Source organism: Tursiops truncatus, chromosome 15 (genome assembly GCF_011762595.2).
Source record: "Tursiops truncatus isolate mTurTru1 chromosome 15, mTurTru1.mat.Y, whole genome shotgun sequence".
Classification (NCBI taxonomy): Eukaryota; Metazoa; Chordata; class Mammalia; order Artiodactyla; family Delphinidae; genus Tursiops; species Tursiops truncatus.
In genome coordinates, this window is record NC_047048.1 from 22875508 (window position 1) to 22903147 (window position 27640).

General features: G+C 52.0%; 3 protein-coding genes across 16 annotated transcripts in view; 1 reads left to right on the plus strand and 2 right to left on the minus strand.

Moving 5' to 3' along the window:
• The window catches only part of IQCK (IQ motif containing K), a 126238-nt gene extending 125750 nt beyond the window's left edge, over positions 1–488 (minus strand). For all 6 annotated transcript variants that reach the window (XM_019921798.3, XM_073792256.1, XM_073792257.1 and 3 more), the window contains exon 1: positions 305–488. In XM_019921798.3, the coding sequence (XP_019777357.2) occupies positions 305–488 (184 nt within the window). The remainder of the gene's footprint in view (positions 1–304) is intronic.
• Positions 487–17934, plus strand: KNOP1 (lysine rich nucleolar protein 1). Of its 3 annotated transcripts, none has more exons than XM_033840839.2 (5): positions 487–637; positions 3452–4359; positions 6453–6521; positions 11462–11539; positions 13847–17934. In XM_033840839.2, exons 1-5 carry the CDS (start codon positions 487–489, stop codon positions 14156–14158), a joined length of 1518 nt encoding a protein of 505 aa, XP_033696730.2. In that variant the 3' UTR covers positions 14159–17934. The 3 variants fall into 3 exon arrangements, with proteins under 3 accessions (XP_033696730.2, XP_073648359.1, XP_073648360.1); XM_073792259.1 differs by lacking the exon at positions 487–637 and adding an exon at positions 2711–2967; XM_073792258.1 differs by lacking the exon at positions 6453–6521.
• Positions 14097–27640, minus strand: part of VPS35L (VPS35 endosomal protein sorting factor like) — a 134005-nt gene continuing 120461 nt past the window's right edge. For 5 of the 7 annotated variants that reach the window (XM_073792255.1, XM_073792254.1, XM_033840644.2 and 2 more), the window contains 3 exons: positions 26297–26415; positions 20010–20156; positions 18741–19298 (listed from right to left, as the gene is read on the minus strand). In XM_073792255.1, the coding sequence (XP_073648356.1) occupies positions 19200–19298; positions 20010–20156; positions 26297–26415 (365 nt within the window). In that variant the 3' untranslated portion in view covers positions 18741–19199. Of the gene's footprint in view, positions 14234–18740; positions 19299–20009; positions 20157–26296; positions 26416–27640 lie in introns of those variants that run through there. The other 2 variants (XM_073792252.1, XR_012326089.1) reach the window with 2 other exon arrangements.

A 27640-nucleotide genomic window follows, 5' to 3' on the forward strand; every position in this document is an offset into this window, starting at 1 on the left:
TTCTTTCCTGTTCACTAAATGAGATTTGAGCACCACTGGCCCACACCAGCTGGTCCCCTTTATTCCGCCTTCCCCTGCCTTCGACCTGACTATGGATGCAGCCTGGAGGCTGCGCTGACTAACCTCGGGCAAGCCTCTCAGAGCCTCTGTTTCCCCTACGTAACATGGGGAGCCCGGCGGGCCCGCTGCGAGGCTGCCAGGAGGCCTCGCGCGTCAGCCGCCGGACGCACCTTAGGCGCCCAGGAAGCGCCGGCCCCACCTGGCCGCCCAAGTCCCGCCCCTCTCGGCCGGCCGGGCTGCCTACCTTCGCAGATCTGCTCCCACAGGTTCTTGCCGGGCAGCTCCGCAACCTGTCCCGGCGAGACGCGCAGATCCAGGGACACGGGAGACACGACGGGCCCTGGCGTCCTGGCGGTGATGCACGACTCAGTTGAAAGCGCCCGTTCCAAGCGCTGAGAGACACCGCTCACCTGTCCCGGAGCCGCCATGGCTGCAGTTTCCACGGCAACCGCGCTCCCCGCTAGGCCTCGACCCGGAAGTAAACGCATCTTGCGGGGGCGGGCCAGCGAGTCGAGATTGACTTCCGGGTCACGGCGGAGTGGGCTCTCACGTGGAGGCGGGAAAGTTTGGCCTTCGGGTGAGTGAGGAGGGCGCCTACCAGGCAGGACGGAGCTGGGGCTGGAGACTGGGCCTGGGGACTTGCGCGGAGAACCGAGGGACTGGAGGGCGACCCGCACCCTCAGATTCAAGTTCCCCCCCGTCGCCGGTGTGCGCTCGCCCCGGCCTGAGGCCGCAGTCTCCAGCAAGTTCTCCCGCTTTGGAGCTGGGCCCGGGACCCGGCGTAATCCCTCCTTCTGTGTTGGTGCGGAAGCCTTGGCGCGGTAGAGCCTTTGAGGAGGCAGTTTCGCCTCCCGGCTCTCTTGCTTCCTGCTAGTGAGCCTGCGGTGGGAGTGGGGTGTTGGTGCCATTATGCGGAGAGCACAGGCTCTGAAGTTATGCGGGCTGGTTTCGAATCCCTGTTTTACCCCTTGCTGGCTTTGGGACACAGGGCAATTAAATTAAAAGCTTCCAAGTCTCAGTTTTCACGTCTCTGAGATGGGTTACACACACCGAGCCTCACGAGGCTACCGCGAGACTTTAAAAAGCGCTTTTGGAGAAAGCATTTGCGTTCGCAGGAGAAGCTGTAAGGTTCATTTTCCCTTTTCCTTGAAGGAATGAATACATTTAGGGTCTCAGGTTTGAAGAGAAGGATCTTCAGTGCTAAAGAGGAGGATGCTACAGTGATTTGAACGGCGGAGATGGGGAGAGAAGGGGATTAAGTTGGGGACAGCCTTCCCTTGGCTTCTTTGTTCTTGTTCGATCTCTAGACCACTCCTCCATTTGAGGCACCCTTGGCGCCCTTGACTCCACCCTCTCCACGTCTGCACCTTGTCCCTCTCTTTTGCAGGCCCCTCTTCCTCAGCCCACCCATTTAAACGTTAGTATTCCTTAACGTTCTGTCTCAGGCTCGTTCTGTTCAAGGCTTACTTACCATCCATATATTCCTAAATTTACGTCACCCATGTCAGCCCAGTCACCTCAGCCTCATCCACCTGTCCACCAACATCTCCACATGGCTATCTCAAGGCATCTGTTCCAACCAGCCTGTCTCCTTCAGCCCTCGCCGCCCTCGCCTCCCCCGCTGCCACCCCACCTCAGTTTCTTTGTCTTAGTGACTAGCACCGGCATCCTGCACTTGCCAAGCTGGAAACCTCTGTCCTTCAGAAACTTTCCTGACAACTGCTAGGCCAGATTAGATGACCTCTCTTACCCTGACCTTACCACTGTGCTTGCTTTTATCACCTGTATCATTAACACACGTCTTTCCCACCCACACCTACCTGCTTCTTGATGGCAGAGTCATCTCTTTTTCACCTCTGTGTCTCTAGCATTCCTTCCTTCGTTCAGTGAGTATTTATTGAGCACCCACTCTGTGCCAGGTATAGAGCTGGGCCCTGGGAATACAGCAGAAAACCAGACAGGCAGGAGTAAGCGAGCGAGTGTTCCTTTCAATTGTGAGTGAACTTGAGCTACAGCTCTGGCCTAGCCTGGCATTTTGAAGCAGCTAAGAGGCAGGTCCAGTATGGACCCTCTGGGCTCTGAAGAAAGCTGCAGGATGGAGAAGCTCCCTGGCCTTTCCTGCCCACTGTCCAAAGCTCCTGTGAGAGGCCGTTTGTTTCTGGATTCCTTGAGTGGCACCATGTCATCTATCATCTAGTCCAGGGAGCAGGAACTGGGCTGGTGACTGGTGTGAGAGACGTAGTACGACTGGAAGCTGAAATGTACTTGAGGACCCAACCCCTTCTCATGGAAGCTGAAATGTACTTGACCCCCACTCAGCCCTGCCAAAGGAGAAAAAAAAAAAAAAGCTGAGTGTTCAAGGTTGCTCTATGTTTTCTCCAATCATTAAATGTTGGCAGTTTATTTGAAAAATTAAAAACAGTGAAACAGGCTTGTATGCTGGATGTGGCCCCACTCCCCCTCCCCTCCCCCTCCTCCCTCCTCCCCCCTCCCCTCCCCCTCCTCCCTCCTCCCCTCCCCCTCCTCCCTCCCCTCCCCCCTCCCCCACTAGCCTCTGATCTGATCTGGTTCAGTGCCTCTTTTATGGATAGGAAAACTCAGGCCCGGAGAAGCCAGTGCTGTGTGGCAAGAGTATGAGAGTCACCATTTGAATGCAGGCGTCCTCAGCCCCAGCTGGGGCTCCTCACCATACCTTGCTGCTGCTCTCATTACTAGCCACATGGGAAGGTAATTAGAAGAGTAAGTCACCCTCGGTGCAGGCGGGGGCAGTTAATTTCCAGACGCAAAGCTGAAGCGCTCTTTAGATGAAGCAAGGGAATGGATTAATTGTGTCACAGTTGCTGCCTCTGGTGACAGTCAGCAAGAGGAGCTGACCTCAGGATTTCTGTCCCCTTCGTCCTGTAAAAGGTAAGCCCTGGGGGCCGTGCCTGGCCTGTGGCTTGAGTGCAGTTGTGCCCTCAGTGGCTGGCACAGGGTACGTTTCTGGAGAGAAGAGTAGGCTTAAGAGGTTTGAGGAAGGGGGTTAGGAAAGGGAGTCAATGATGTACCAAGCACTTTCCATGGATTATCGTTTATTCTTCCCAACAGCTCTTCGAGGAAGGAAGTGTTATCTCCACCCATTTCCAGCTGGGGAAGTTAAGGCCCAGCGAGGGTAGGTGATTGACTTAAGGTGAGGGAGCAGCTTGGGTTTCAACCCGGGGCTGTCAGGATTTAAACTCCATTCTGCTTCTTCGATCATATTTCCCTTTGCTCCACAGGAATCATGCCCATTTTCCCAGCCCCTAACCTTTCAGACCATCCACTCCAGGAAACGTGACTTTTGGTAATACCTAGTGGAATTGTACTCAGGGTGGCTTGGTATGGGGATAACTTGTACCATTTCTTTTTTCAGGAATGATCACTAAGACTCACAAAGGAGACCTGGGCCTTGGGCTCCCAGAGAAAAAGAAGAAGAAGAAGAAGAAGGTAGTTAAAGAACCAGAGACTCAATACTCGGTTTTAAACAGTGACAGTTATTTTGCGGAGGTTTGTCCCACAAGAGCCACATCACCCTCGAAGAATGTGGTCCAAGAGCAGGCACCCGAAATGCCTCTAATGAAGAAAAAGAAGAAGAAGAAGGGTCACAGCACCGTCTGCGAGGAGCCCCTAGAACCTGAGACCATGTTACGTGCCAGACGGATTGAGCCATCTCCCAGCCCCAGGAAGCAGGCACTTGGTCCATCTGAGTCCCTTGGTAGGGAAAAGAAGAAGAAGAGAAAGTCCGTGTCCCCTGGCTCAAGGGTGAAGACCTCCCCAGACCCCAGGCAGGGCGAGGAGGTGACCAGAGTTGGCAAGAAGCTCAGAAAACACAAGAAGGAGAAGAAGGCGCAGGGAGCTACAGCCTTCTCAGCCAGGGACCCTTGTTTCTGTGAGGCCGGGGACGCTTTGTACACTTGCTCAGCTGGGAAAGGTGGCGTCCCTGAGCAGGCAGCCTCGGGACAGAAACGGAAGCAGGGGAGCCCCAGGGAGCACAACGTGAAGATGAAGAAGAAAAAGAAAACCCACCAGGAGGGAGATACCCCCCTGGGGCACCCTGAGCTCTCCAGGTCTGTGGAGAGCAGCCGTAGGAAAGGAAGTAAAAAGAAGTCAGTCAAAGTTGAAGCTCCGGATTACATCCCGATAGGAGATGACCCCAAGGCCCCTGTGAAGAAGAAAATGAAGTCCAAGAAAAAGGCAGAGCAGACAGACACTGAGGAGCCCGCTCTGAAGAGGAAGAAGAAGAGGCAGGAGAGCAGAGCAGCAGGAGAACCTTGGGAGGAGGTAGGCTTCCTTCAGAAGCACAGTGTTTTGGAGAATAGGGGTGGAAGTTGGGAGTGTGTGTGTGTGTGTGTGTGTGTGCGTGTGCGTGTGCGTGCGCGCGTGCACACACACAGGCACTCAGCGTTTTAGCTGCCAGAGCCCTGATTAAACTGCCTTTAGTCAGAAAAGGGGATTTATCAACACATGTAACTAGAAGGTTTGAGAGCTACTACCTTCAGGTGTAGCTGGATCCAGGTGCTAGTGTAATAGTCTCAATAATACAGGTATCCCTTGCTATCGAAACTTTACCCAAGTTCTCACTATCTGCACTCAGGATCTGGATTAATTAGAATAAGCTTTTCAGATAAATCCCTCTCTTTCTGAACTCTTGCCACTTGCTATCTAAAGCTCAGGAACCAAATAGTTTGAGATAATATGATGTCCATAGCTGTCTGCACTCAGGATACACAATTTAGGGATCAAATAGATTTAGATTGCAGGCTATGCCTGTGTGGCTTTCCCTAGCTCTGGACTTTGTATTTTTCCATGCTGGTTTTAATATCAGGTTCCTTCCCACCCCAACCCCGTGGTGAGATGGTCCCAGCAACTCCAGGCTTTCTTCATAGTAGTTAAGCCACCCCCAAAAGGAGAGGGGTGGCCCCTCCAAAACGATTACAGGGAAAGTCCCAGCACTGCTCTCCCAGATCTCAGTTGGGTCACAAACCAGAAGCCCAGATCTGAAGCCAGTGGACAGGGGCTGAGGGTGTCAGTCCCACTGTAACTCCACTGTCTGAAACTGGGGGAGCTGGTTTCTGAGAGGAATACCGGGGCCCTGTTACCAGGAGGAAGGGAGGGGATGGCAGCCTGGTGAAGACGGCAGAGATGTACTCTCCACCCTGACAGGCTTCCTTGCCTGGGGAGGGGAGGGAGGAGGCGGCGGGCTGAGCACTGGGACCTGGCAGGTGATGTGAGCGAACAGAGCCACCCAGGGCTCATCACAGGTGACGCGGGGTACCAGGCAGAGCACACCCGAAGCAAGGACGTGGCAGTTGTCACTGCGGAGGGACTAGGGGAAAGTGGCCAACCTGAATCTTACTGTCAGATGGTCCCACAGGGGCTGAGGCCACTGAGAGAGGGTGGCCCGGGAGAGCGTGGCCCATGCAGGCCCAGCAAGGCTTCTGTGTGGGAGCTGAGACGTGTGAGGGGCTGGGGCCGCCTGTGCCGAGGGAGCGGCAGGTGCAGAGGCCCTGGGAGGAGCAAAGAGGCTGGCGTGACGGGCTCTGGGCCAGCTGGGGTCCCGGCAGCCTGTGGACGCCACAGGGGTCTGGATTTCCATGTAAATGAGATGGGGCCCCTGGAGGGTTCTGGGGAACGGGTGGTGTGGCCCAGTTGAGGTGGTTTTATTATTTTTTTTTTTTTTTTTTTTTAATTATTATTATTATTATTTTTTAATTGAGATGGCGTTGACATATAACATGATGTAAATTGAGGGTGTACCCGAGCTGCTGTGTGGAATGCACCAGTGCTGGGGGCGGGGAAGCAGAGTTAGAGCCTGTCCTGGTCGTCCAGGCAGGAGAGAAGGTACCGACCAGAACTCCGGAGCTGGGGGGCTGGGGCGGGGTATGGGGGAGAGAACCGGGGGGATTCGGGTTTGCTGCAGGCCCTCAGCCCCACCTCTGCATTCCCTGGCCCTCGCCAGCCCCTCCTCCCCAACTGTCAATGGGGGCCTTGGCCTTTCTCCTCTTGCTGGTTTGGTGTCACCCTGGGAAGTGAGGTGATGCCTGGCGGGAAAGGTTGTGCTCTAGGCCTGAGTCGGGAGACCTGGGTTAGTGTCAGCCCTGTCCCTGAGCTGTGGGGTAACCTCACGATAGTCACTTCATCTCTCTGAGCCTTAGTGCGTCCATCTGTCAGATAGGTCAGGGCCACAGTCTTCAGGACAGAATTGGGGAGAATCGTGGAAGAGAAAGGATGGCAGGTGTTCTGTGGGCGATAGGGGTGGGCGTAGCGCTCCAGTCTTGAGTCTGTTCTGGACTCTGTTGCGATCTCATCCGGCTGGGCTGCCAGGGCAGAGGCCATCGTCCGCTTGAGCCTTACTCCTTCTGCCCTCTTTGCAGGAGCCAGACACGGACTTGGAGGTGGTGTTAGAAAAGAAGGGCAACATGGACGAGGCGCACATAGACCAGGTACGACCGGTCCTCGTCCTCCCAGGCGTCTTCCCTTCCCCAGACACACACTCGCCTCCCGGCAGGCCACGAAATCCTGATCTCGGAGGCATCAGGGACTCCAAAGGCAACGAGGCCAGCCTCTGCTGCCCCTCCAGTGGCGGGGAGCCTGTGGCCTCCCCTCCTCATAACCACTGCAGGGGGAAAAGGGGACATGTCCCTGTGACCTGCAGCCAGGCAGTGGGCACGTGCTCTGCCCGGCCCACGCGTCACCACCTCCTGGCCTCCATTCAGGAGCTTTTTTTTTTTTTTTGTCTTTTGCAACTTTATTTAAATATAATTGACATACAAGAATCTGCACATATTTAAGGTGTGCAATTCGATGAGTTTTGACATGTATGCATCCAGGAAACCAGCTAAACAATTAAGATGATGAACGTACCCGTCATTTCCAAAAGTTTCCTTGTGCCCTTTTGTATTCCATCCCTTCCTTTCCCATCCCCAGGTAGCCACCACTACTCTCTGTCGTAGCTTGCGTTTTCTAGGATTTGTGTATAATTGGGATTATACAGTATGTGCTCTTTTTTAAACTGGCTTCTTTCGCCTAGCGTGATCATTCTGAGATTTGTCTGTACTGTTGCATGTGTCAATAATTTGTTCCTTGTTATTGGCTGTCCAATGTTTCTAGCGTTATTTTGATGTTAAAAACGTTTTAGGGGCTTCCCTGGTGGCGCAGTGGTTGAGAGTCCGCCTGCCAATGCAGGGAACACGGGTTCATGCCCCGATCCGGGAAGATCCCACATGCCGCGGAGCGGCTGGGCCCGTGAGCCATGGCCGCTGGGCCTGCGCGTCCAGAGCCTGTGCTCCGCAGTGGGAGAGGCCACAGCAGTGAGAGGCCTGTGTACCGCAAAAAAAAAAAAAAAAAAAAGTTTTAAATTCTCAATTGAATTGCCTAGGCACCTTTGTAAAAAATCAGTTGACCGTGTGTGTGTGTGTGTGTGTGTGTGTGTGTGTGTGTGTGTGTGTGGGGTGTCGGTCTATTTTTAGACTCTTGTTGAGTTTCATTGATCTGTATGTCTATCTTTACACTAATACTTCATTGTCTAGATTGTTGTAACTATATAATGTCTTAAATTAGGTAGTATAAGTCTCTAGCATTTGTTCTTTTTTAAGTTGCTTTGGCTAGTTCAGGTCCTTTGCACTTCTGTATAAATTTTAAAATTACCTTGTTGGTTGCTACCAAAAAATGCGGCTGGGATTTTGATTAGGATTGCCTTGAATCTACAGACAAATTTGGGGAGGATTGACATCTTAACAGTATGCAGGCTTCTGATCCATAAACATGGCATCTCTGTCCATTTATTTAGGTCTTTAGTTTCTCTCAGTATTGTTTTGCAGTTTTCAGTGTACAGGTCATGCACGTCTTTTGTCAAATATTCCTTAAGTATTTTATATTTTTGATGCTATTGTAAATAGTATTTCAGTTCAGTTTTTATTGTTGTATATATTGCTAGTATATAGAAATGCAGTTGTTGTACAGGAGCATTAGGAGAAGTTGTTCTCTTGTGGACCAGCTTCTGCTTCTGTCATGCCCAGATCCTGTGTGGGAGCTGGACATTCTAGAATTGGGATATTTTTATGATCCTGGACCCCAAGGCCTATCAGAACAGCATAGTAACCGCATAGGTACAGCCTTGGGCCATTACTAATGAGGTTACTTTGGCAGTCACTGACCCCGGGACCCCCATGTAGGTGGCCGTGAAGACCAAACGAGCCCGAGACCTGTGCTTTGTAAGTGGCAGCCGTTCACCTACCTGCATCCTCACGCTGTGTCAGCCAGTAATTGCTGGACAGAAGCAACAGGGTGTGATGTGGGGACGGCCCATGTCATGGCCCTGCCGCCTGCCGCTCCAGGAGAGAAACGGAGGAGTGCTTGCAAGGCAGCCGACTACAAGGAGGGGGGCCTACAAGATGCTGCGAGGAAGTTCCTAATGCCTTTGGGGTGTTGGGGGCCTCTCTCCCTGGAGGGGAGGGGCTGAGGTAGTTGGGGTGGAGAGGCTCAGTAGGTTGATGCTGACAGGGCCCAGTCCAGGGCCTGGCACAGAGTGCAGGCCCCCCAGAACCAGGGGCTCCCCAGCCTCCTGCAGGTCATTGTCGTTTGGGGACGGGGGCCTGGGCTGCAGTGGCTGGTGGGGAGGATGGAGGTGGGGCCCTGACCCGTCCAGGCCCAGCCCCTGCCCTGGGCGCCTCTCCCAGGTGTCCCGCCGCTCACGGGGGCAAGGCCCACCAGCCACCTCTTTGCTTCTTATGAATTTGTGCCTATTAAATACCTCACGGTTTTAAAGAAAACTTCTGTTTTGGGTGACAGATGATCTCAATGTAAGTGAAGCTTTCTGCCCCAACTCTCCCTTTCTTTTTCTGGTAAAAAGTTCATTGTGTTAAAAAAAAAAAAATAGTTTGGGGAAAGCAACCTGAAATCCTGCCACCCAGCGGTCTCCAACTTTTTTGGCACCAGGGACCAGTTTCGCGACGGGGAGCAGCAGATGAAGCTTCACTGGCCGCCGCTCACCTCCCGCAGACCAGATGTTGGGGACCCCTGCTACCACCTAATAATCACTGTTAACCCTTGGTTGTTATATCCTTCTAGATCTTTCCTTTGTAACTGTGTGTGTGATTTTAAAGCAGTGTACAGTCATGCTCTGTATACCGTTCTGTTCACTTTTTTCATTCAGCTGGTGAGCTGCTTTCCGCTTCAGTGAGTGCACATCCACATGTTCCCCGTCAGCAGCATGACTCTGACATAGGAGTATACCATCATTTTCTCTCATCCCTACAGCTGCCCTTTGGATTTGTTTTATGCAGTTTCTTTTTTTTTTTAATGGCTGCGTTGGGTCTTTGTTGCTACGCGCGGACTTTCTCCAGTTGCGGCGTTGCGGTGCGCGGGCTTCTCATTGCAGTGGCTTCTCTTGTTGCGGAGCATGGGCTCTAGGCGCGCGGGCTTCAGTAGTTGTGGCACGTGGGCTTCAATAGCTGTGGCTCGCAGGCTGTAGAGCACAGGCTCAGTAGTTGTGGCTCGCAGGCTCTAGAGCGCAGGCTCAGTAGTTGTGGCACACGGGCTTAGTTGCTCCGCAGCATGTGGGATCTTCCCGGACCAGGGCTCGAACCCATGTCCCCTGCATTGGCAGGCAGATTCTTAACCACTGCGCCACCAGGGAAGTCCTGTTTTATGTAGTTTTGAACTATATGAATGGTCACCTCATTTCAGCCTGTGGTAGATTAGAAGAGAAGAGGAGGGGCCACAAACTGGGAGCAGCTAAAGTCACACCTGAACCCTTGGGCCCTAGAAGCTTCTGTATCAAACCACAGGGTCATTGGTGCGCTGACTGTGGCCTTGAGCCTCTCTGGTAACAGTGTGTGAGGTGTCCCTGCTGTGTGCCGGGGACTCTTTGTCTTACGTTCTGCACCGCAATTCATCGTGGGGCTGGGGGCTTTCTTACACCAACCAGCAATTCCCTGACACCACGCGGTGTCCTGCAGTTCAACTCAGTCTGACGCTGTCTATCTGGAGATACCGTCAGACCGCTCAGGTGAAGGACTCAGTCCCGCCAGACTGCTCCCCACCCCTGTCCCCCGTTCAGACGCCAGTCTTAAGCCAGGTTGTCACCTGTGCTTCTGACCAACCAGCTACAGATCAGAGGTTCCAAAGACCTCCTCCTCAGCTTCAATTAGTTTGCTAGAGTGGCTCACAGAACTCAGAAACATTTTACTCACCAGATTACTGGTTTATTATGAAAGGATATAACTCAGGGACAGCCAGGTGGAAGAGAGGCACAGGGCAGGGTGTGTGGGATGGAGCGTGGAGCTTCCATGCCCTCTCCGAGAGCTCCACTCCCCAAATCTCCAGTGTTCACCAACCCAGAAGCTCTCCGAACCCTGACCTTTTGGGTTTTTGTGGAGACCTCATTACAGAGGCACAGTTGATTAAATCATTGGCCATTTGGTGGCTGAGCTCAATCTCCTCCTCCAGTCCCCTCCCCAGAGGTCAGGACTGAAAGTTCCAACCCTCTCATCGGTGGTTGGTTCTCTTGGCAACCAGCCCCCATCTTCAGGTGCTTACGAAAGTCACCCAATTAACATAACAAAGGACACTTTGATTGTTCCCATCACTTAGGAAATTCCTAGGGATTTTGGAACTCTGTGCCAGGAATGGGGATGAGTTTATATATATATATATTTCTTGTCATATATTTCTTACTATAAACCACAGTATCGCAGTTCTCTGTCTCCCATTTATCCTCCAAGGTAGCTGATATTTCCATCTCTTTGCAGATAAATAGACCACGGTACAGAAAGATTAATTGACTTCCACACAACTAGTTAATGGCAGTGGTAGGATTCAAACCAGCCTGTGCCTGACTCCAGAGCCTGTGTTCTTTCTAGAAGACGATGCTGTCAGCAAGAAAGTTAAATACAATATCTTCTGTACAGGCAGGGCTTTGGGCATGTGTTTTGAGAAAATTTCCACCCAGGTGGCTCTTACAAACAGAAGAGGTTCTAATGCTAAAGGTGGAAAAGCCTCAGTGTCTAGGAAGAGTCATTAATTTATTTATTTATTTGGCCGCACCACTCAGCGCACGGGGTTCCCTGACCAGGGATTGACCCACTCGGGCCCTGGCAGTGAGAGTGCCGAGTCCTAACCACTGGACCGCCAGGGCAGTCCGCTGGAAGATTCATTCTTAAGGAATGGAAAAGAAGGGTGAATGAGGCCTGTATGTTTTAGGCCAAGGGATTGCCCCTTACATGATTAGAGGGTATTTTTGACAGATGCCTCCCCCGGCCTGCAGCAGAACAAAGCTGCCCATCCCCCTCCAGTCCCCCCACCCCACCTCCTCTCTGTCCTGGGTTTGAAGCTCAAAACCGGCGGTCTAATTGCCCTCTTTCCTTTCCTTTCCCTTGCTCAGGTGAGGCGAAAGGCCTTGCAAGAAGAGATCGATCGTGAGTCGGGCAGGACGGAAGCTTCTGACACCAGGAAGCAGACGGTAAGTTTCACGCTGGGCTCCGCGAGGGGTCTCCTCCTCACCTTGCAGGGGCGGGAGACCAAGTCCATCTGGCCCCAAAGCAGCTCCCGCCCGCCAGCCGGCTCCCTGCTCCACAGAGCTCGTCCTGAGCTACTCTCCTTTCTTGGGAAGCGGGTGCTTGCCTCCCTCCTGGAGAGCTGGCCGCTTGAGCTAAGCAGCGTGGACCTTGTCTCTGGCTCTGGACGGGCAGGGTGTCCCAGTCATCAGTCGCTGGGGACACGTGATGGCGAGCTCCTTCCAGCAGTGGGTGGTACCCTGAGAAAGCTGCTGGGACAGGGGCGGGGGCAGAGGTGGCAGGCCTCTGGTCCAGTTGGAATGGGAAATTTCCAAACCAGGCCCCAGGAGGTGGCACGGGAGAGTGTATGGCATGGGGACCGCTAGGTCAGGCTGGAGAGGGACGGGAGGGTGCGGTGGGCAGGGCGGTGGGAACTGCTGGAGCGCATTTATGTGGGGCAGCGGGGACTGGGGTAGAGGAGAGGGCACAGGGGAGAGAAGAGAACTTGTTAATAGACGTGGATTTGGGAGAGGGGGACAGAGGATCCAGATGACGGAAGGACTTGCTTCCTTGTAACGCTGTCTTAAGCTTTCCTAGTGTAGCACAGAAAAGAACAGTTGCTTTGGCTCAAAAGACCTGAGATCAGTTCCTGGCTCTGCCACCATCTATAGTTATGAGACTTTAGCAAGTAACTTCCCTTCTTTGAGCTTCAGTTTCCACACCTGTAAAATGGGACTCATGCTCTGGCCCAGAGGGGTATGGAATGGGGCTTTGTTATGTCATTCCTCTAGTGTCTCCTTTCTCTCCCTCCTCTTGAACTGGGCAGAGCTGATAAGATTCCATGATTGAGTGAGGAAGGCCAGAAACAAGGCAGCGTCATCCAGAGCAGTGGCCCAGAGGCTATACCTGGAGGGACCTGACAGCAGGAGGGTGGTCCGGGGGCATAGGGGCTGGGATCTTCCGGGGATGCTTTAGGTGGCCCTGCCTCCTGGGACCTGGGGCCACTTGGCTGCTGAGGCACATGGTGGGGATTTGAGACCGGGTCCCCTCCCAGTGGGTCGGCAGCTCACAGGACTGGGCAGCCTCTGGCAGCTCTCTCCTCAGACCCAGTGCGGGGCTGTCAGAGGTGCCCTCTCCTTCTAGAAAGTGAAGGCTGGGGAAGCAGTTGTTAGTGCCTGTACTGGGGGCACTGTGAAGCTCGGAGAGCTTGTCACCAGTTCACTCAGGGCAGCTAGCTGTAGCAATGACTGGTTCTTACTGTTCGCCCAAAGCCGACCTAGAAATAAGTGCTAGGCTGGCATTTGGCTCACAGGCGGCGAGTTCCCAGGCAGCACAGAGGTCAGCAATCCTGGTGGGGTGGGGTGGGTAGAGGAGCAGTTTTCGAGGACTTAAAGCGAACCAGGCGTCGGGCTCTGAGTTGTTGGTGTAAAACCTGATTTGAGCCTCAGTGAAGCCCCGTCGGGGGCTGTTACGCCCCCGTTTTATAGATGAGGACATTGAGGCTCAGGGGTTAAGGTACTTTACCCGGGTGACGCAGGCGGGACTCGATCCTGAGTCTTTGAAGTCACAGTCTTCATGGGGAGCTGGGTTTCTGGCCTCGGCCACAGACACGGGAGGGAAGGGAGTCTTCTCTTGGGCCACTGCTCTGAGGGGCTCTCGTGTATTTTCTCAAACATGGCCGACTCGTGCGTGGGTTGTAGAGTGCTCTGGGCAGGAATCGGGACCCCTGAGTTCCTGGGCTAGCTCAGCATCCGACTCATGTGACCCTTCACCTCCCGGGGCCTCCACTCCTTTCCTGCTATGAAGTGCAGCGCTTCTGCGAAGAGAAATGCATTTCAGACTCCCGCTTGCCCTCTCCACCCTCCAAAGGACAGAAACCTTAGGCTGATGGATGAGTAGCCAGCTGGTGAGGTGTGTCGTACTGTCTGCCGTGAATTGGGGGAGAAGGAGTAAGGCAGACGGGCAACTCAGTGTGAAGGGTGGGCTCTGGTGTGGGCCAGACCCAAGATGGAGTTCCAGCAGGGTTACCGAGTAGGCTTGTGCCCCCGGTCCAGCTGCAAACCTCCATTTCTTCATCCGGAGAGTGGGAACCAACAGTATCCTCACAGGGCTCTGGTTGGAGTTAAGATGATCCAGCGCTGTGCCTGCGAGTGCTGTGCCTGGCGCGCAGTAAGCCTTTGATCATCTGGGTCCTCCCGGGCAAGGCTGGGGGCTGGGGAAGGGAAGATGCTTCGGAGGCCAGGAAAGTAACCACCTGTTTGCTCTTACCACAGGGAACTCAGTTTGGCCAATGGGATACTGCTGGCTTTGAAAATGAGGAACAGAAACTGAAATTTCTCAAACTCATGGGTGGCTTTAAAAATCTGTCCCCTTCATTCAGTCGCCCCCCTAACACGGTCGGCAGGCCCAACATGGCCCTCAGCAAGAAGGTGGCCGACACCCTGCAGCAGAATCTGCAGCAGGACTACGACCGGGCCATGAGCTGGAAGTACAGCCGGAGGGCGGGCCTCGGCTTCTCCACGGCTCCGGACAGAATCTTTTATATTGACAGGAATGCATCCAAGTCATTCAAGTTTGAAGATTAAACTCTCCTGTCTTGTCCCCAAAACGGTTCTTTTACGCAGATGAAAGCCATAGGACAGTTGTCTCCAATCGAACTCCTGCAGAGATAAAGGACAAGTATGTTGATGTGCTTGGACAAACTGGGGTGAGGGCAGCTCGTTTCAGGAACCAGGAGAACATGGGAGTGGCTGAAACCTGTTTTCTGTGTGAAGCTTCCGTCCCTGTTGAAGACAGTGAGTATCAACAGCAGTAGCTCACACTTGTCTAGGGCTTACTGTGTGCCAGGCACATATGTGTCTCCCTTGCATTAACGTATTTAATCTTCATGATTCTGAAACAGGTGCTATTATTATCCCCATCTTATAGATGAGGAAACAAGTTCAGGAATGAAGTAATAACATTGCTTGGGGTCACCCAACCAGTAAGTGCCAAGTGTACTTTTGTGCCCCAAGACCGATGTCACTGTTCACCACACTGAATGTCCCCTCTAGGGAATTTCACCCAGAATACTCATTGAGGATTAAAATGTCTCCATTGAGGAAACAGAAGCTCAAACAGGAAGCAGGATTAATGTAAACAGGGAGAAGCAAGCTCATTTTCCCTCCCTCTTCTCAGAGTAGCCACAGGCAAAGAGGCGTCTGGATGCCACCAGGCAGATGCGGCTGAGCTTCCTCTGCTGCTGGGAAGTGTGCTTCTAAACCCATCTTGCCTTTTGCGTCTCCTTCCATCCCCAGTGCCAAGCTTGCATTTCATCTTTCTGCTTTAACTGCATTCTGAACAGGCGCTTTAGAGAGCAGGTGGTTAGTCCTCCACGTGAGCCGAAGGCACATTAATTCCCAGGGATGTGTTTATTGGATTCTTTTCAATCACGAGGAGGAGAATCCCAGGCAACTTCCCTAGAGGAGGTCGACTGCCGGGAGGCACAGACGTGGGGATGACAGGGCGTTGCCTCATCAGCCTGGGATCAGTGTTTCCAAGCCTTGACGCTACAGCCAGCCTCACAAAGCTCCAGGTATAGCCACCCGAGTGACATGTGACCACCTTCTCCGCATTCACCTAGCATTTTGCTTCCCAAAATATCAGTTCTAATTGGGCCTTTTTCACACCACTTGGCTTGAACTCCTGCTACAGACATCCTGTCTCAGGCAGGCCTGGACAGCCAGGAAGTTCAGCCTCTGACGTGGCAGGGAGTCCTGTCCTGTCGTAGGGGGTTGATTCAGCTTCCCGTGAAGGAAACGAATGTTTCCTCTCTGCTCCATCATCCTCAGTGTTGGCTTCATCAGGCTGGTGGAAAGATGGCTGTAGCAGTTCCAGGCAGCGTATCAAGACACTAGACCATTACAGAGGAAGAAGAAAAACCTTCTTGTGGTTCAAGGAAACTTCCAGAAGCCCTTTTGTCATAACTCATTGCCCAGCAGTGGGTCACATACCCATTCTTGAGCCAGCCCCTGGCATGTGGAGGGAGACTCTCAGGCCAGTCAGGAAGACTGAGGTTCGGGTGCTGGTGAGATGAACATGGGTCCACTACTGCCCCATGGGGCAGAGGTGAGGCAGGCCTGCCTGGGCCCTGACCAGCAAGCATCGGCCAGGTCTAGAGTCCTACAAAGTCTGTGTTAGCAGTGATTCAGATGGGCCACTTCCCTCGGAAGGTGAACTTGGCCTTTCATGGATTCCACCTTGAGATGCGTAACGGAAGAGGCCTACACGGTAAGATTCTACATTTGAGTTAGCTCTTCAGGGCACATCCCATTCCGACAGGGGAATAAATCTTTCCCAGTCTTGATCCACACTACAGGAACTTGCCCAGTGTAAAGGGAACCAACCACTGCTTCTCTAATCGTTTTTATTTTGCTGAGAGATCACACTACAGTTTGGGCCTGCTCGGCTGTCAGGAAGGACTGTGCTCAGCCATCTACCGGGTGCTTCCGGAGAGTGGCTGAGCGATTGTCCCTGACCTATCCCCACAGTGGTAGCTCTCACTAGGGTGTGGTGGTCAGGCCTTTCCCCTCTTGCTGTTCAGTGTCTTCAGTCTGTGTGTGATAGGATTTGACTTTCTAGCTCAGTGTGGCTGAATGAGTTCCACTTGGCTTGGGAAGGTTTATTGAAGTCTGTTCCTGAAGCAGGGTCTAAGCAGAGAAGGTTGGGCAGCCCAGACGGCGAGATGCCAAGTGTCCTCAGATTGAACTTAGCCTTGTCTCGGCTGCTCTCATAGGTGCAGACCACTGTTGCTCTAGTGACAGCTCCTGCCCTGCAGTTAGCTGGGCCTCCGTCCTTTTGTAAATTAAACAACATTGTCTTGAGTCACCTATCTCCCTTTTTCCCCATGTCCTGGGCCCTCCTCAAGCTGTCTGCAAGTTTCTGTGGTGTGATTTCCCATGTTGTTCCTCATTTGTTGACTCCATGTAGCACACAGCCTGTCTCCACTGGAACAAGGCGGTTTTTGGATTTTTACTCAGAATCTGGGAGAGATGGGTGGGAGGTCTGGTATTTAAGCACAGCCAAGGTCTTAGCTGAATATGTAACAACCCTGTTCTTGAACTTGTCGGCTGTTTCTCCCTTGGGGGTTGCTCAACGACTGACCCTCCTCCTATGGCAAGGTCCTTCCCTCCTTATAACTGCCTTTATCCAGCCGTTCCCCAGACCTCGTGATTCTTAACCACTTTTTTATTCCTTGGGGTGATTCCTGCTCTTTTGCCTTAGCCCACTAGGCCCCTCCCTGAGGCCACCTTTCCGTAACTAGACTGGCCCATCAAAAGTATTTGCCAGATAGACACAGTTCTCCCCTTAAAAATTGTGTGTTCAGCTCTGCAAACTTAGAACTGTTCAGGTTTGTGGTTGGAATAATGCCCCTATGCCTCCCCCGCCCCATCCAAGTCCTAATATTGGAACCTGTTAATATGTTGTGATACAAAACAAAAGGGAGTTTAAGGTAGCAGATGGAATTAAGTTTGCTAATCGGCTGACCTTAATATGATTAGACTGGGCCTACCCAGATAATCCAGGATTAGAAGTAGAAGAGGGGACAGAAGAGTCAAGAGACTTGCAAGAAACACTCAACAAGCTGTCACTAGTTTGAAGATGAAGGGACCACCAGCCAAGGAATGCAGGTGGCCTCTAGAAGCTGGAAAAGGCAAGAAAACTGATTCTCCCCTAGAGCCTCCAGAAGGAATACAGCCCAGCTGACACCTTCACTTTGAAGGTAAGCCCACTAGACTTCAGACCAGTAGAGCTGTAAGGTAGTAAAATTGTGACGTTTTAAGCCACTAAGTTTGTAGTAATTTAAAGCAGCAACAGAAAATTAATACAGGCCTCATGCAGAAGTTTTTCTACTTTCACCTTATATCCTAAAATTTTTTGATTTTTTTTGTGTTGTTGGTCCATCATCCTTCATGTAGTAGCAGTAGTAGACTCCACCTCGTGTAGGCCATGGTCTTCAGAGACTGGCTAATTGATTTAGTAACAGGCTGAGGAAACCACACAAGAACATAGTAAATCTAAGCTTCCGCCTGGGCCAGGTAACATGGTTCAGAGGCTGCTTTGGTGTAACGGATACCTGACCGAACGTGAAAGTCCAGGTCCAGGTTAATGGAAGAGCATTAGGAATTCACTGACTCAGGCTTGGGCGCTGATGCTGTCTGATGTGTACAGCCTCAACGTAGATGACTTAAAAGTGCATAATTTGTAAATTTGCCGATTGATTTTCATTTGAATAGTATCATATAGTAAAAGTGGTATAGGAAGTAATTTTAATGAAAATAATTTTGTGAAATAAAGGCTACTTGGGAACATTTGAGCAATACCACTGTGCTTTCTGAATGTCTGTTATGTTCAGTTGCGGTCCATTCTTCAGTACACGCTGTTCCTTAACGGAGGCCGTTTTCTCGTGGGGTTCACTATTAAGCCAGCCGGAAAATCCATAGCATATTCTTGGTCCCAAGCTATTCAATTAAAACATGAGTTTATGTAAATTAAAAAAAAATTATTTTAGCTACTTTTACTGTGTGAACTGTAATCAGGCTTTTCACAGAGTAGAGGTAAAATGTAGTCTATCTACATTCAGTGTATACCTTCCAAAAGTACAGTAGTTTAGTTTGGGGGCACTTTTATTTTATTTATTTTTTTTTGCGGTACGTGGGCCTCTCACTGTTGTGGCCTCTCCCGTCGCGGAGCTCAGGCTCCGGACGCGCAGGCTCAGCGGCCATGGCTCACGGGCCCAGCCGCTCCGCGGCATGTGGGATCTTCCCGGACCTGGGCACGAACCCGTGTCCCCTGCATCGGCAGGCGGACTCTCAACCACTGCGCCACCAGGGAAGCCCCTGGGGGCACTTTTAATCCACAGCTTGGATGCATTTTCCTGCACAAGGGGTTCTAGGCTGTGAGTCACCACCACCACCACCAATATTAATGCTCTTACTGATTCAGAATGTCAGTGGAAGCTCATTAGTGGTAATACAAGAATGAGATTCTGCCAAACTGATAAAAAAGTAGACAGAATCATATGCTGTTTAGGGTTATGGCTGCAAGAAAACCAGGCGGTATGTTTAGACACGTTCTCTTCCGGATGAGAGTCAACTGTAATTAAATGAACAGTCATGAACATAAGTGTTCCTTCCGGAGGTTTATTCAGTTACAGTATATTTTCCATCGAAGCCACAGGGAATCTCAGATTTGACCTCACTTTCTCCTTTAATCCACCAGCATATTCTAAATCCAATCAAGAGCTGATTTTGATATAAAGCAAATTAGGGAAAGGGCACAGTGGGTCTGTCAAAGTGGACTGCTTTTTAAGGTTCTTTTTCCAATTAAAAAACACCTTCCAGAAAGGAAAGATGTTACTTGCATTCTTCAGTTTTTCCCTAAAGGCCCATCTGAAGGCCACCTGTGCAAAGAAACACTAAGATGCTGTGCTCAGTGAGCAGGAGTGGATTCGAATGCTCTGACAGCTCCCGCTTGTTCACTTCACTGGCAGAATAATCTAGTAGAGAAGCCAATCTGTACGTGTGTAAAAATAAAAACAAAAACGCAAAACAGGTCTTTCTGGACTTGGCACCAGAGCCCCTAGGGTCAGGTCCTCGTCTGCAGAGGGAGCCTGAGGGCCAGCTCAGTCAGATGCCCCATGTCTGGGTGTTTGCTTCGCTTCTTGATGTATTCCAGAGTTTTCACCTAGGAGGAAAGAGAAAGACTCATCTCCTTTCTGGTCCATAACTCAGGGCTCCAACACGTCAGCCATATCGGGCACTCTGGCTTTTTTCTTAGCAGAGAAGGGAGGGGGAGAAACCAGCAGTTTTTAAATAAGACTCCTTAGATTATAGCTTGCTCTTAAAATCACCAGGAATGACTGGTGTTTTCATACAAGTGGTTTTTATTCAGAGGGAATTAATTCTTAATACTACTCTGTGGTCCCCTGGTTCCAGGACCAAACTGAGGATACTGAATCCCTTATAGAAAATGGTGTAGTATTTGCATATCACCTACATACCTCCCCCTGTATATTTAAATCATCTCTAGATGACTTATAACACCTAATACAATGTAAATGCTATGTAAATAGTTGCTGATAGGTGGCAAATTCAGGTTTTGCTTCTTGGAAGTTTCTGGAATTTCCCCCCCCCCCCCCGAATATTTTTGATCTGTGGTTGGTTGAATCTGAGGATGCCAAACTTGCAGATACGGACAGCCATCTGTACTTTGTAGGGCCTGGCACCTTTCTGGAAGGGGAGACTGGGGCTGTTTGATGTCCAGGCCCTGATGTTGTGTTGAGGCCACTTGTGCCTGGCCAGTGGGCTTGCGTCACTCGCCAGGACAGCCGTGCCTCGTGGGTGTTGTGAGGGCCTCCACTCCCCCCACCCCTCCCCTCGCCTTGCCTCGCCTCACCATGGTCCTGGTGTCCGCACAGCCGTGCCTCTGTGCCAGGTGCCACAGGTTGACGGACAGCTGGTTGAGCCTGTTACTGCGCAGGTCCCCATGGGCCAAGATGCTGTTAAAGAAGGAAAGGCCCAACGAGCTCTGGCGCTTTAGGGCCTGATACAGAAAAAAGAGGTTACTATCTGGCACTGGGGCTCAGGCCCGGCCCAGTATTGACGCTGCCAGGGGTTCCAAGGCCAGCTCTACCACGGATCTTCTGGAGGGCGAGCTGCTTAACCTCCCCGGGTTACCCCAGCACTGATAGGCCGTCTTGCATTAATGCTAGTACAGGAGTAAACTGAACGGTAAGATATGTCTCTTACAGACGTGTCCTCAAGCCACCCAAAGTTTCAGTCACTATTCCCACCCTCTGGGTGCTGGTAATAAAGACCAAAGACAGCTCCCCGTGAATAATGCTCCCCAATGCCTGGTGCCCATGCCCAGCTTTTATAGGAACCATTAGGTATTCTTCACACCAGATCATTCCTCTTTTGCTCAGTGATCTGATGTGAAAGGTACTCTCAAACAAGTAAAGTCTAGCCAAAACGTCAGAGTAGACCAAACCTGAACCCCAGCTCTGAATGGTAAAGACGGAAGGGAAACTAAATCTCCAAAATGCAACAGGCCCAGGAGATACCAGCTCCCCAAGGCAAACAAGGCACCTGGGAAGGCCCGAGGCAGCAGGTGGGCCTGAGCAGGGGACCAGGTCAGATCGCACATCTGTGTGGGTCCTGGGGAGCTGACGCCCGGACCCTTGCTGGGTGCTCTTGGCTGGCGCTGCAGACGTCAGTGCTGCCAGGAGCCTTGAGTGTCTGCTTTGCTCCTTGGCAGCTAGGGGGTATGGGGTCCTTACACTGTGACAGGTATGAGCTCTGTGCCTTACACAGCTCACCTTGTTTAATCTTCACAACTCTCTGTAGGTAGGATTTTAGAGCTGGATCCCAACTCATGGTTATCCAAACACTAATCTAGGTGCTACTGTGAAGGGACTTTGCAGGTGTGATTAAGGTTATGGACCTTAGGGAGATAATCCTGGATTATCTGGGTGGGCCCAATCTAATCACTTGAGCTCTAAAAAGCAGAGAAATTTTTCAGGCTAGAGTCAGAGACAGGTAGCAGAAGAGGAAAGCAAAGGAAAGGTGACGCAGAAGGGGAGACCAGAAAGATTTGAAGCATGAGAAGGACACGACCCACCACTGCTGGCTTTCAAGATGGTAGAAGGGGGCCAAGAGCTAAGAAATGCAGGCGGCTTCTAGAATCTGAGAACAGCCCTCAGCCAACAGCCAGCAAGGAAACAGGACCTCAGTCCTACACCGTATGGAACTGCAGTGGCCAACTCAAGTAAGCTGGGAGGTGGATTTTTCCCAGTGCCTCCTGGTAAGAGCCCAGCCACTCAACACCTTGATATTGGCTTTGTGAAACCAGGAGCAGAGAAACTGGCCCAGCCCAGCACCAACTTCTGACTTACCAAACTGGTGAGATTATAAATGGGGGTTGTTTTAAGTTTGTGGTGACTTAAAGCTGTAATAGGAAACCAGTACGCTCCCATTTTGCTGGTGAGGTCAGAAAGCTTCAGGAACTTGCTCAAGGACCACAGCCAGCAAGTGCAGAGTGAGGATTTGAGCTCCGCTCGTCCAGTTCTGGAGCCTGTGCTGGCACCCACACCCTCCCATGTCTGCCCCAGTTTATAAGATGTTCCCATAGACCCATGGTTAACATCACATTAGGCATCCAAATTCTGAAGAAGCTAACAGATTTGCCCAGTGCAACTACACAGTTTTATCCAGGGAAATAGGAACGATTTGATGTGGTTTAGACCAATACATATTTTTTTCCTGCTTTTTTCAAACAACCTACTAACTGTCCATCTGTCCATGCATCCTTCCATGTGTGGAGCCCATAGAGCAGCAGACTACGCTAACTGCGGAGCCAACTTTGTTACCCCCTCCTGCTGCCCTCTCCCAAGTGAGGATTTAAAGTCTTCTAGTGGAGAAAAAAACAATGCAATAAAACTGCCAAGGAGCAGCTAAGAATGCAGTTGGGTGACAGTGGCTGAGTGACGACAGTGAAGAGACTCAAGCCCCCTAAACTGAGCCTGCCTGGACAACGGTCTGGACCAGGTGACCGTCACAGAAGCAGCTGAGCCGACCGAACAGCACTGCTGTCAAGGAGCGGGGTCACGCTGTCGGGTCCCAAGCCTGCAGGCACAAGGAGGGAAGGCTGGTAGACTCTAACTGGCTGGCAACTTCCTGCTTTGGGTTCCTTTGTTTAATCAGACAGTGAGCTCTGCCCCAGTCGGGAACGCGGCAGAGACCATCCAGTGGGTTCCAGCCCATCCTGCTCGCCTTTTCAACTGGCTCTCATCTGATGCCTGGGCCCTGGTTTCTGCTCAGACCTAGAGGACCAAGCTAACAGAAAACTCTCAAATCCAACTATAAGAGTCTCCCAAGAGAGGCCCTTTAACTACATTTCTTTGAAGCAAGGGAGAATTTTTAAAAGTCAAACAAGTAAGACAGTATCTTACTGGTTACTTCTCTATTCTGTATCTTCTCAAGCATTTTACTCTAAAAGCCCAGTTCGCACGTGTTTTAAATGCACAGCCCATTAAAAATGAGATCATTAGAGACGGGTCTGGGGCGAGCAGGCCGGAGCAGGCGGCGGCCGTGCAGAGACCCAGGAAACCGAACACATGAGAGACCAAACCAGGGCCTCCAGCCCCTCCTCTCCCTACAGAGGTTTTAAATAGAAGAGCTGCTTTTGTTTCTTTTCCTAGGGGAATTGTCATTTGCAGGAAGTTGTAACCGTCTGGCATGGTTCCCAGCCTCACCACACCCAAACAAACAGCTTCATAAAGCTCGTGACTAGGGCAGGGCTGGCTCCTTCACGTGCATGTAGAGGACAGTTTTGGAAGCAGGGCTGACACCAGCGCTGAGAGATGAGACACTCGGCTCGGGCACCAGCGTTGGGCTTTCACAGCGCCCAGCTTGGTCCACAGCAGGTGGAGAGAGGTCTGAGTGCTCCAGGTCTAGAGGCCTCCCCTCCCAGGGCCGCCTGTGCCGAACCTCACAGCATGCTGTTAAAGTGAAGGATGACACGTTCCATCTTAGCTCAGTCCACCCATATTTTTTCTAATAAATGTGCATATATGGGCAGACATTTTCAGTGAGAGTCCCTGGTATTTATGTGAGTTGAAATGTACTTCAGAAACTTTCCAGCCCTGCTGTTCTTTCAGAATTATTTCAGAGTCCTTATCACAGTCAATGCCTCCTCCCCCAAGAGAAAGAGACAAATGTTAAAACAGTTCCAAATTATATGGTTCTGGGCTCTATTTTTGTTGTGAGCCTGGAGGTCCTAGACTGTGGTCGTTTATGCTGTCAGCAGCCACATCTGATTAGACCCAGCCTGTCCAGTCAGAGTGAAGAAATGCATTTTCAAGCCCCGGGGCACATGTTTCTTGGGCATGACGTGTCAAACACACAGCCCTGCTCTGGCAAGAAGCTAGAGCCAGAGCCCTTGGCTGTAGGGATCAGGGAAGGTGCTAAGAATCCTTCACAGCAGGGGAGTGACCAGTGCAAGCTGAAGGTGAAGGACTCCATTTCTCCTGCAGCGTAATGAGGGCTCTCTCCTGAAGGCTGCCTACCGCACAGAGATGAAGTTTACAGGCTTTCGAAAAAGGCCTTTCAGTTGGAGGAGGGGTGATCTCTTCTAGCACTAACGGGTTTGATAAACCAGTTCCTGAAGAAATTGGGGTTCTGATGCTGCCCCCTCCACTGACAGCCAGTGCCCTCCAAGCATTAACTCCCCAGCATTCTACAGCCCTGCACCCAGGGGGCCCCAGGGTCAGTGGGACCCCCCCACAATCCTCCCTCCCTAGAGAGGGCGCTGGGAGGCACTTGGGGCCCCCAGGGCAGCAGTGGTTCCGTGTCTTCCATCTGCCTTTTGGCCTGCTAACCTTAAGGCTGGCCCTGTGTGCCGTGCCCCTGACCTCCGCAGTGGCCACTGGGGAATGGAGTCTGGAAAAAATCCCGCTCTCTCCAGGACCTGCTTGAATACCCTGGGGAGAATGGGAACGCGGGACATACATGTATGTTGCGTGTGTGTGTGTGTGTGTGTGTGTGTGTGCGCGCGCTCGCGCGCGTGCGCACCCACAGCTATAGAATATTCTCATGGTTTCTGTGGTGGGGTGGGGAAGGGGGGAAGGGCAATGGTGGCATTCTGTACAGTCCTGGAAGTGAGTAAGAATTAAAAGTCCAGTTTGATCTTATTTTGTCTTCAAAGGATTTAGTGGGGTGGGGAGTAGAGAAGCAAATCCTAAAAACGTGAGACGAGGTTTGGGAAGGAGGGAGCTGGGGAAGCGTGTGGGCAGGAAGCGGAGGGCTGGAAAGCCACTGGGAACCCTGCAGTCCGAAATCTGTCCTGGGTTTGGGGAAGGGAATTGGAGGGGGTGGGGGGTGAGTGGCAGTGAGAGAAGACAGAAATCTGCCAACATGAGATCAGGAATGAGCTGTCAGTATGTGGAGTAGCGAAGAGCAAGACTGGGGGTGTGGGGCAGACACGGAGGCAGAAGCCTGACAGGAGCTGCCCCAGGGGAAGGACGCGGAGAAAGGTCAGGCACTGGCTTTGACTCCAGGGTCACTGCCAACCTCCCCACCCTGATTACACAGCAGGAATCAGCCTTAACGCAATGTCCACCAAGCCTGAGACAGAGCTTCTGGGATCCAACTGTCACCCACATGTTTGAGCTGACGCTGCAAAAATGGAGTAACTGGGGAAGGGTACCAGGTAGTTATTCAGATCGTACTATAATTTGGAAATTATTTTGAAATCAGTCAACCATCTATCTATAATATGGAGAATATGGGGAAAACTGCTCTGAAAAGGCAACGACGCAACATCTGATAAAGGAATATATTCTGTGGATCAGAGCATGGGTTCTAGAAGATTGCCTTGACCACATTCCATAGCTACCACTCTAGGATTCAGTTTCCTCATCTGGCAAGTGTAAAGGGATAACAGCTATTCCCACTCATGGGACTGTTGTGAGATGAAACCACACACGCAAAGTTCTCCACACTACACTTACATATGAGAAAGGCTGGGATGGGAATTTCCTGGCTGTCCAATGGTTAGGACTCCGAGCTTTCACTGCCAAAGGCCCGGGTTCAATCCCTGGTCGGGGAACTAAGATCCTGCAAGCTGTGGGGTGCAGCAAAAAAAAAAAGAAAAGAAAAAGGCTGGGCAAGCATAGCCTACTATCATGGTTGGACAACAACCGTATGCCACTTGTTAAAAAGTAAGTGGTGGGCTTCCCTGGTGGCGCAGTGTTTGAGAGTCTGCCTGCCGATGCAGGGGACACGGGTTCGTGCCCCGGTCCGGGAAGATCCCACATGCCGCGGAGCGGCTGGGCCCGTGAGCCATGGCCGCTGAGCCTGCACGTCCGGAGCCTGTGCTCCGCAACGGGAGAGGCCACAACAGTGAGGCCTGCGTACCGCAAAAAAAAAAAAAAAAAAAAAAGTAAGTGGTGAGGCCTTGACCGAGGAGGGTGCTGCAGTGGCTACGGAGTCACGCTTGAGGATCTGGGTGATCCCTGTTCTGTCACAACCAGAGGAAACCAGGAGCTCTGGAAACCTCTGAGCCTCGGTTTTCTTTTCTGTCCAAGGAGAATGAACGCAGCACCTACATCACAGGGCTGTTGTGGGCCTCAAAGAGCTAAGGTGTGGGAAGTGCAGGCTGTTACTCACTCAACATGCACTGATCGAGTGCCCGCTGTATGCCAGGTTCGAGGTGAGGATGCCGGGGTGAGTGACAGATGGATCCCAGAGACCCTGTCTCAGGCACAGGCAGGTCTCCGAGACCCACATCTCGAGGTCCCGGCCACATGGAGCTTACATTCTGGTGGGGAGGCAGGCGACTGAGAAGTGAACACAGAGCATTTCAGAGAATGCCCGAGCATCACAGGGACAGTTCAGAGGGACGCAGAAGTGTAGAGGAGTGTAGTGGCTACCTGACACAGGGTTCAGGGAAGGCCACTCTGAGGAGGTACTTGAGCTGAGACCCGAATGATGAGAGGGGTGGCCAGGGGAACCCTGGGGAGGCACAGTGCAGGCAGAGAAAATGGTAGGAGCAAAGGCCCCGGGGCCCTCGATGAACAGTCTTCACACAGGCGCGTTACTCCCTGGACGAACCAATGTCCAAGCACCCTGGGAACGCGTGCTTTCAGGGCAAGCGGCAGGGATGGGGGCGGCAGGGGCACCTACCTCGTCCTTGGCCAGGGTTTTCAGATGCTCCAGGATCTGAGCCATCACCGTCTCGCACAGCTTGTTGTTCTCAGCCAGAAACTTGGAGTCTCCCCCGTAGAGGCTGTCATTGGAGTCAACTGATGGAAGAAACCAGAGCAGTGAGACATTCCCAAGCCCAAGGCCAGGGAGAGGCAGCCGTGGTGTCAGCGGGTGGCAGGAAATCACGGCAGGGCAAATGGAAATGGCCAGAGTTTGCCATGGGCTTGGGCCCTTGGGAATCATGGAGAAAACACCTGGCCTTCCAGACAGTCTAAGCCAGAGAGCTCAGACTCTGAAGTCTGTCCCCTCCGGCCCAGGCATGGAGGGGGACAGCAAGCATCACAGTGGCCATCAGAATGGCTGTCAATACTGAGCACCGGGGTGCCAGGCGCTGGGCTCAGCGCTTCACAGGTGTTACTGTGGAGTCCTCAAAACTGCATGTGCAAGAGATGACAGATGGGGACACGGAGGCTCCGAGCCTGTCCCAGCCAGGATCCCAAACTGGGAGGCTCCCGTCAAAGCCTACGCAGTTAAGCACCGCCCCCAGCCCCCTGCCCTGTCACTCCACCTCCAAACTTCTGCAGATCGAACAGAAGGTTCTCTATGTCTTCTCGCAAACCTGAATCCTTTCACTAAAGTCCCCTCTCTCCTTGGGCATCTCCTGTGACAGCCGCTGTCTAGAGAAAGAGCAGCTGCAAGAACAGCCTGGGTTTGACCTCCCCCCTCCCTCCTTCCTATCGACCTTCGCACAAAGCATGACCTCTGGGTAAGGAAGCAGAGGGACTCTACAGGGTGCGGTTTTGCGCTTGGTTTTTTTTCACGTAATGATTCCTGGAGTTATTTCCATATCAGCATATATGGATGTGCTGCTTTGCCTGTACTAGCTGAGCAGTAGTCCATTGTGTGATGGACCAGAATTTTTTTGGTTGGTCCCTCCTGCGGACACTTCAGCGGTTCTCTTTCTTTTCTTTTTTTTGGGGGGGGAGCGGTGAGGGGTCAGGGCCAGGCTGCTGCAAAGTCTGTAAGGGAACCACCACCTCTGCCTTGCAGAGTCGATTCTTTCCCCCCATGCCTTTTCTCGCCAGATCCTTTTTTAACTGCTTTCACCCCAACTCCCAAATGCCGACTTGTAGGTACGTGGCTGAGCAGTTATTTCCGGTGTGAATGAGCGGCGCTCAGCTCAGTGCAAAACCATTGGAGCAGCGCTAAGTGGTCAAGGAGAGGAAAAGTGCAGTGGCAGCTCTTAGATGTTTCTGATCTGGTGGAGGCCTAAAATTTGGGCCACTGTCCCAGGTGCAGTGACATCTGATGAGGCAGAGGCCG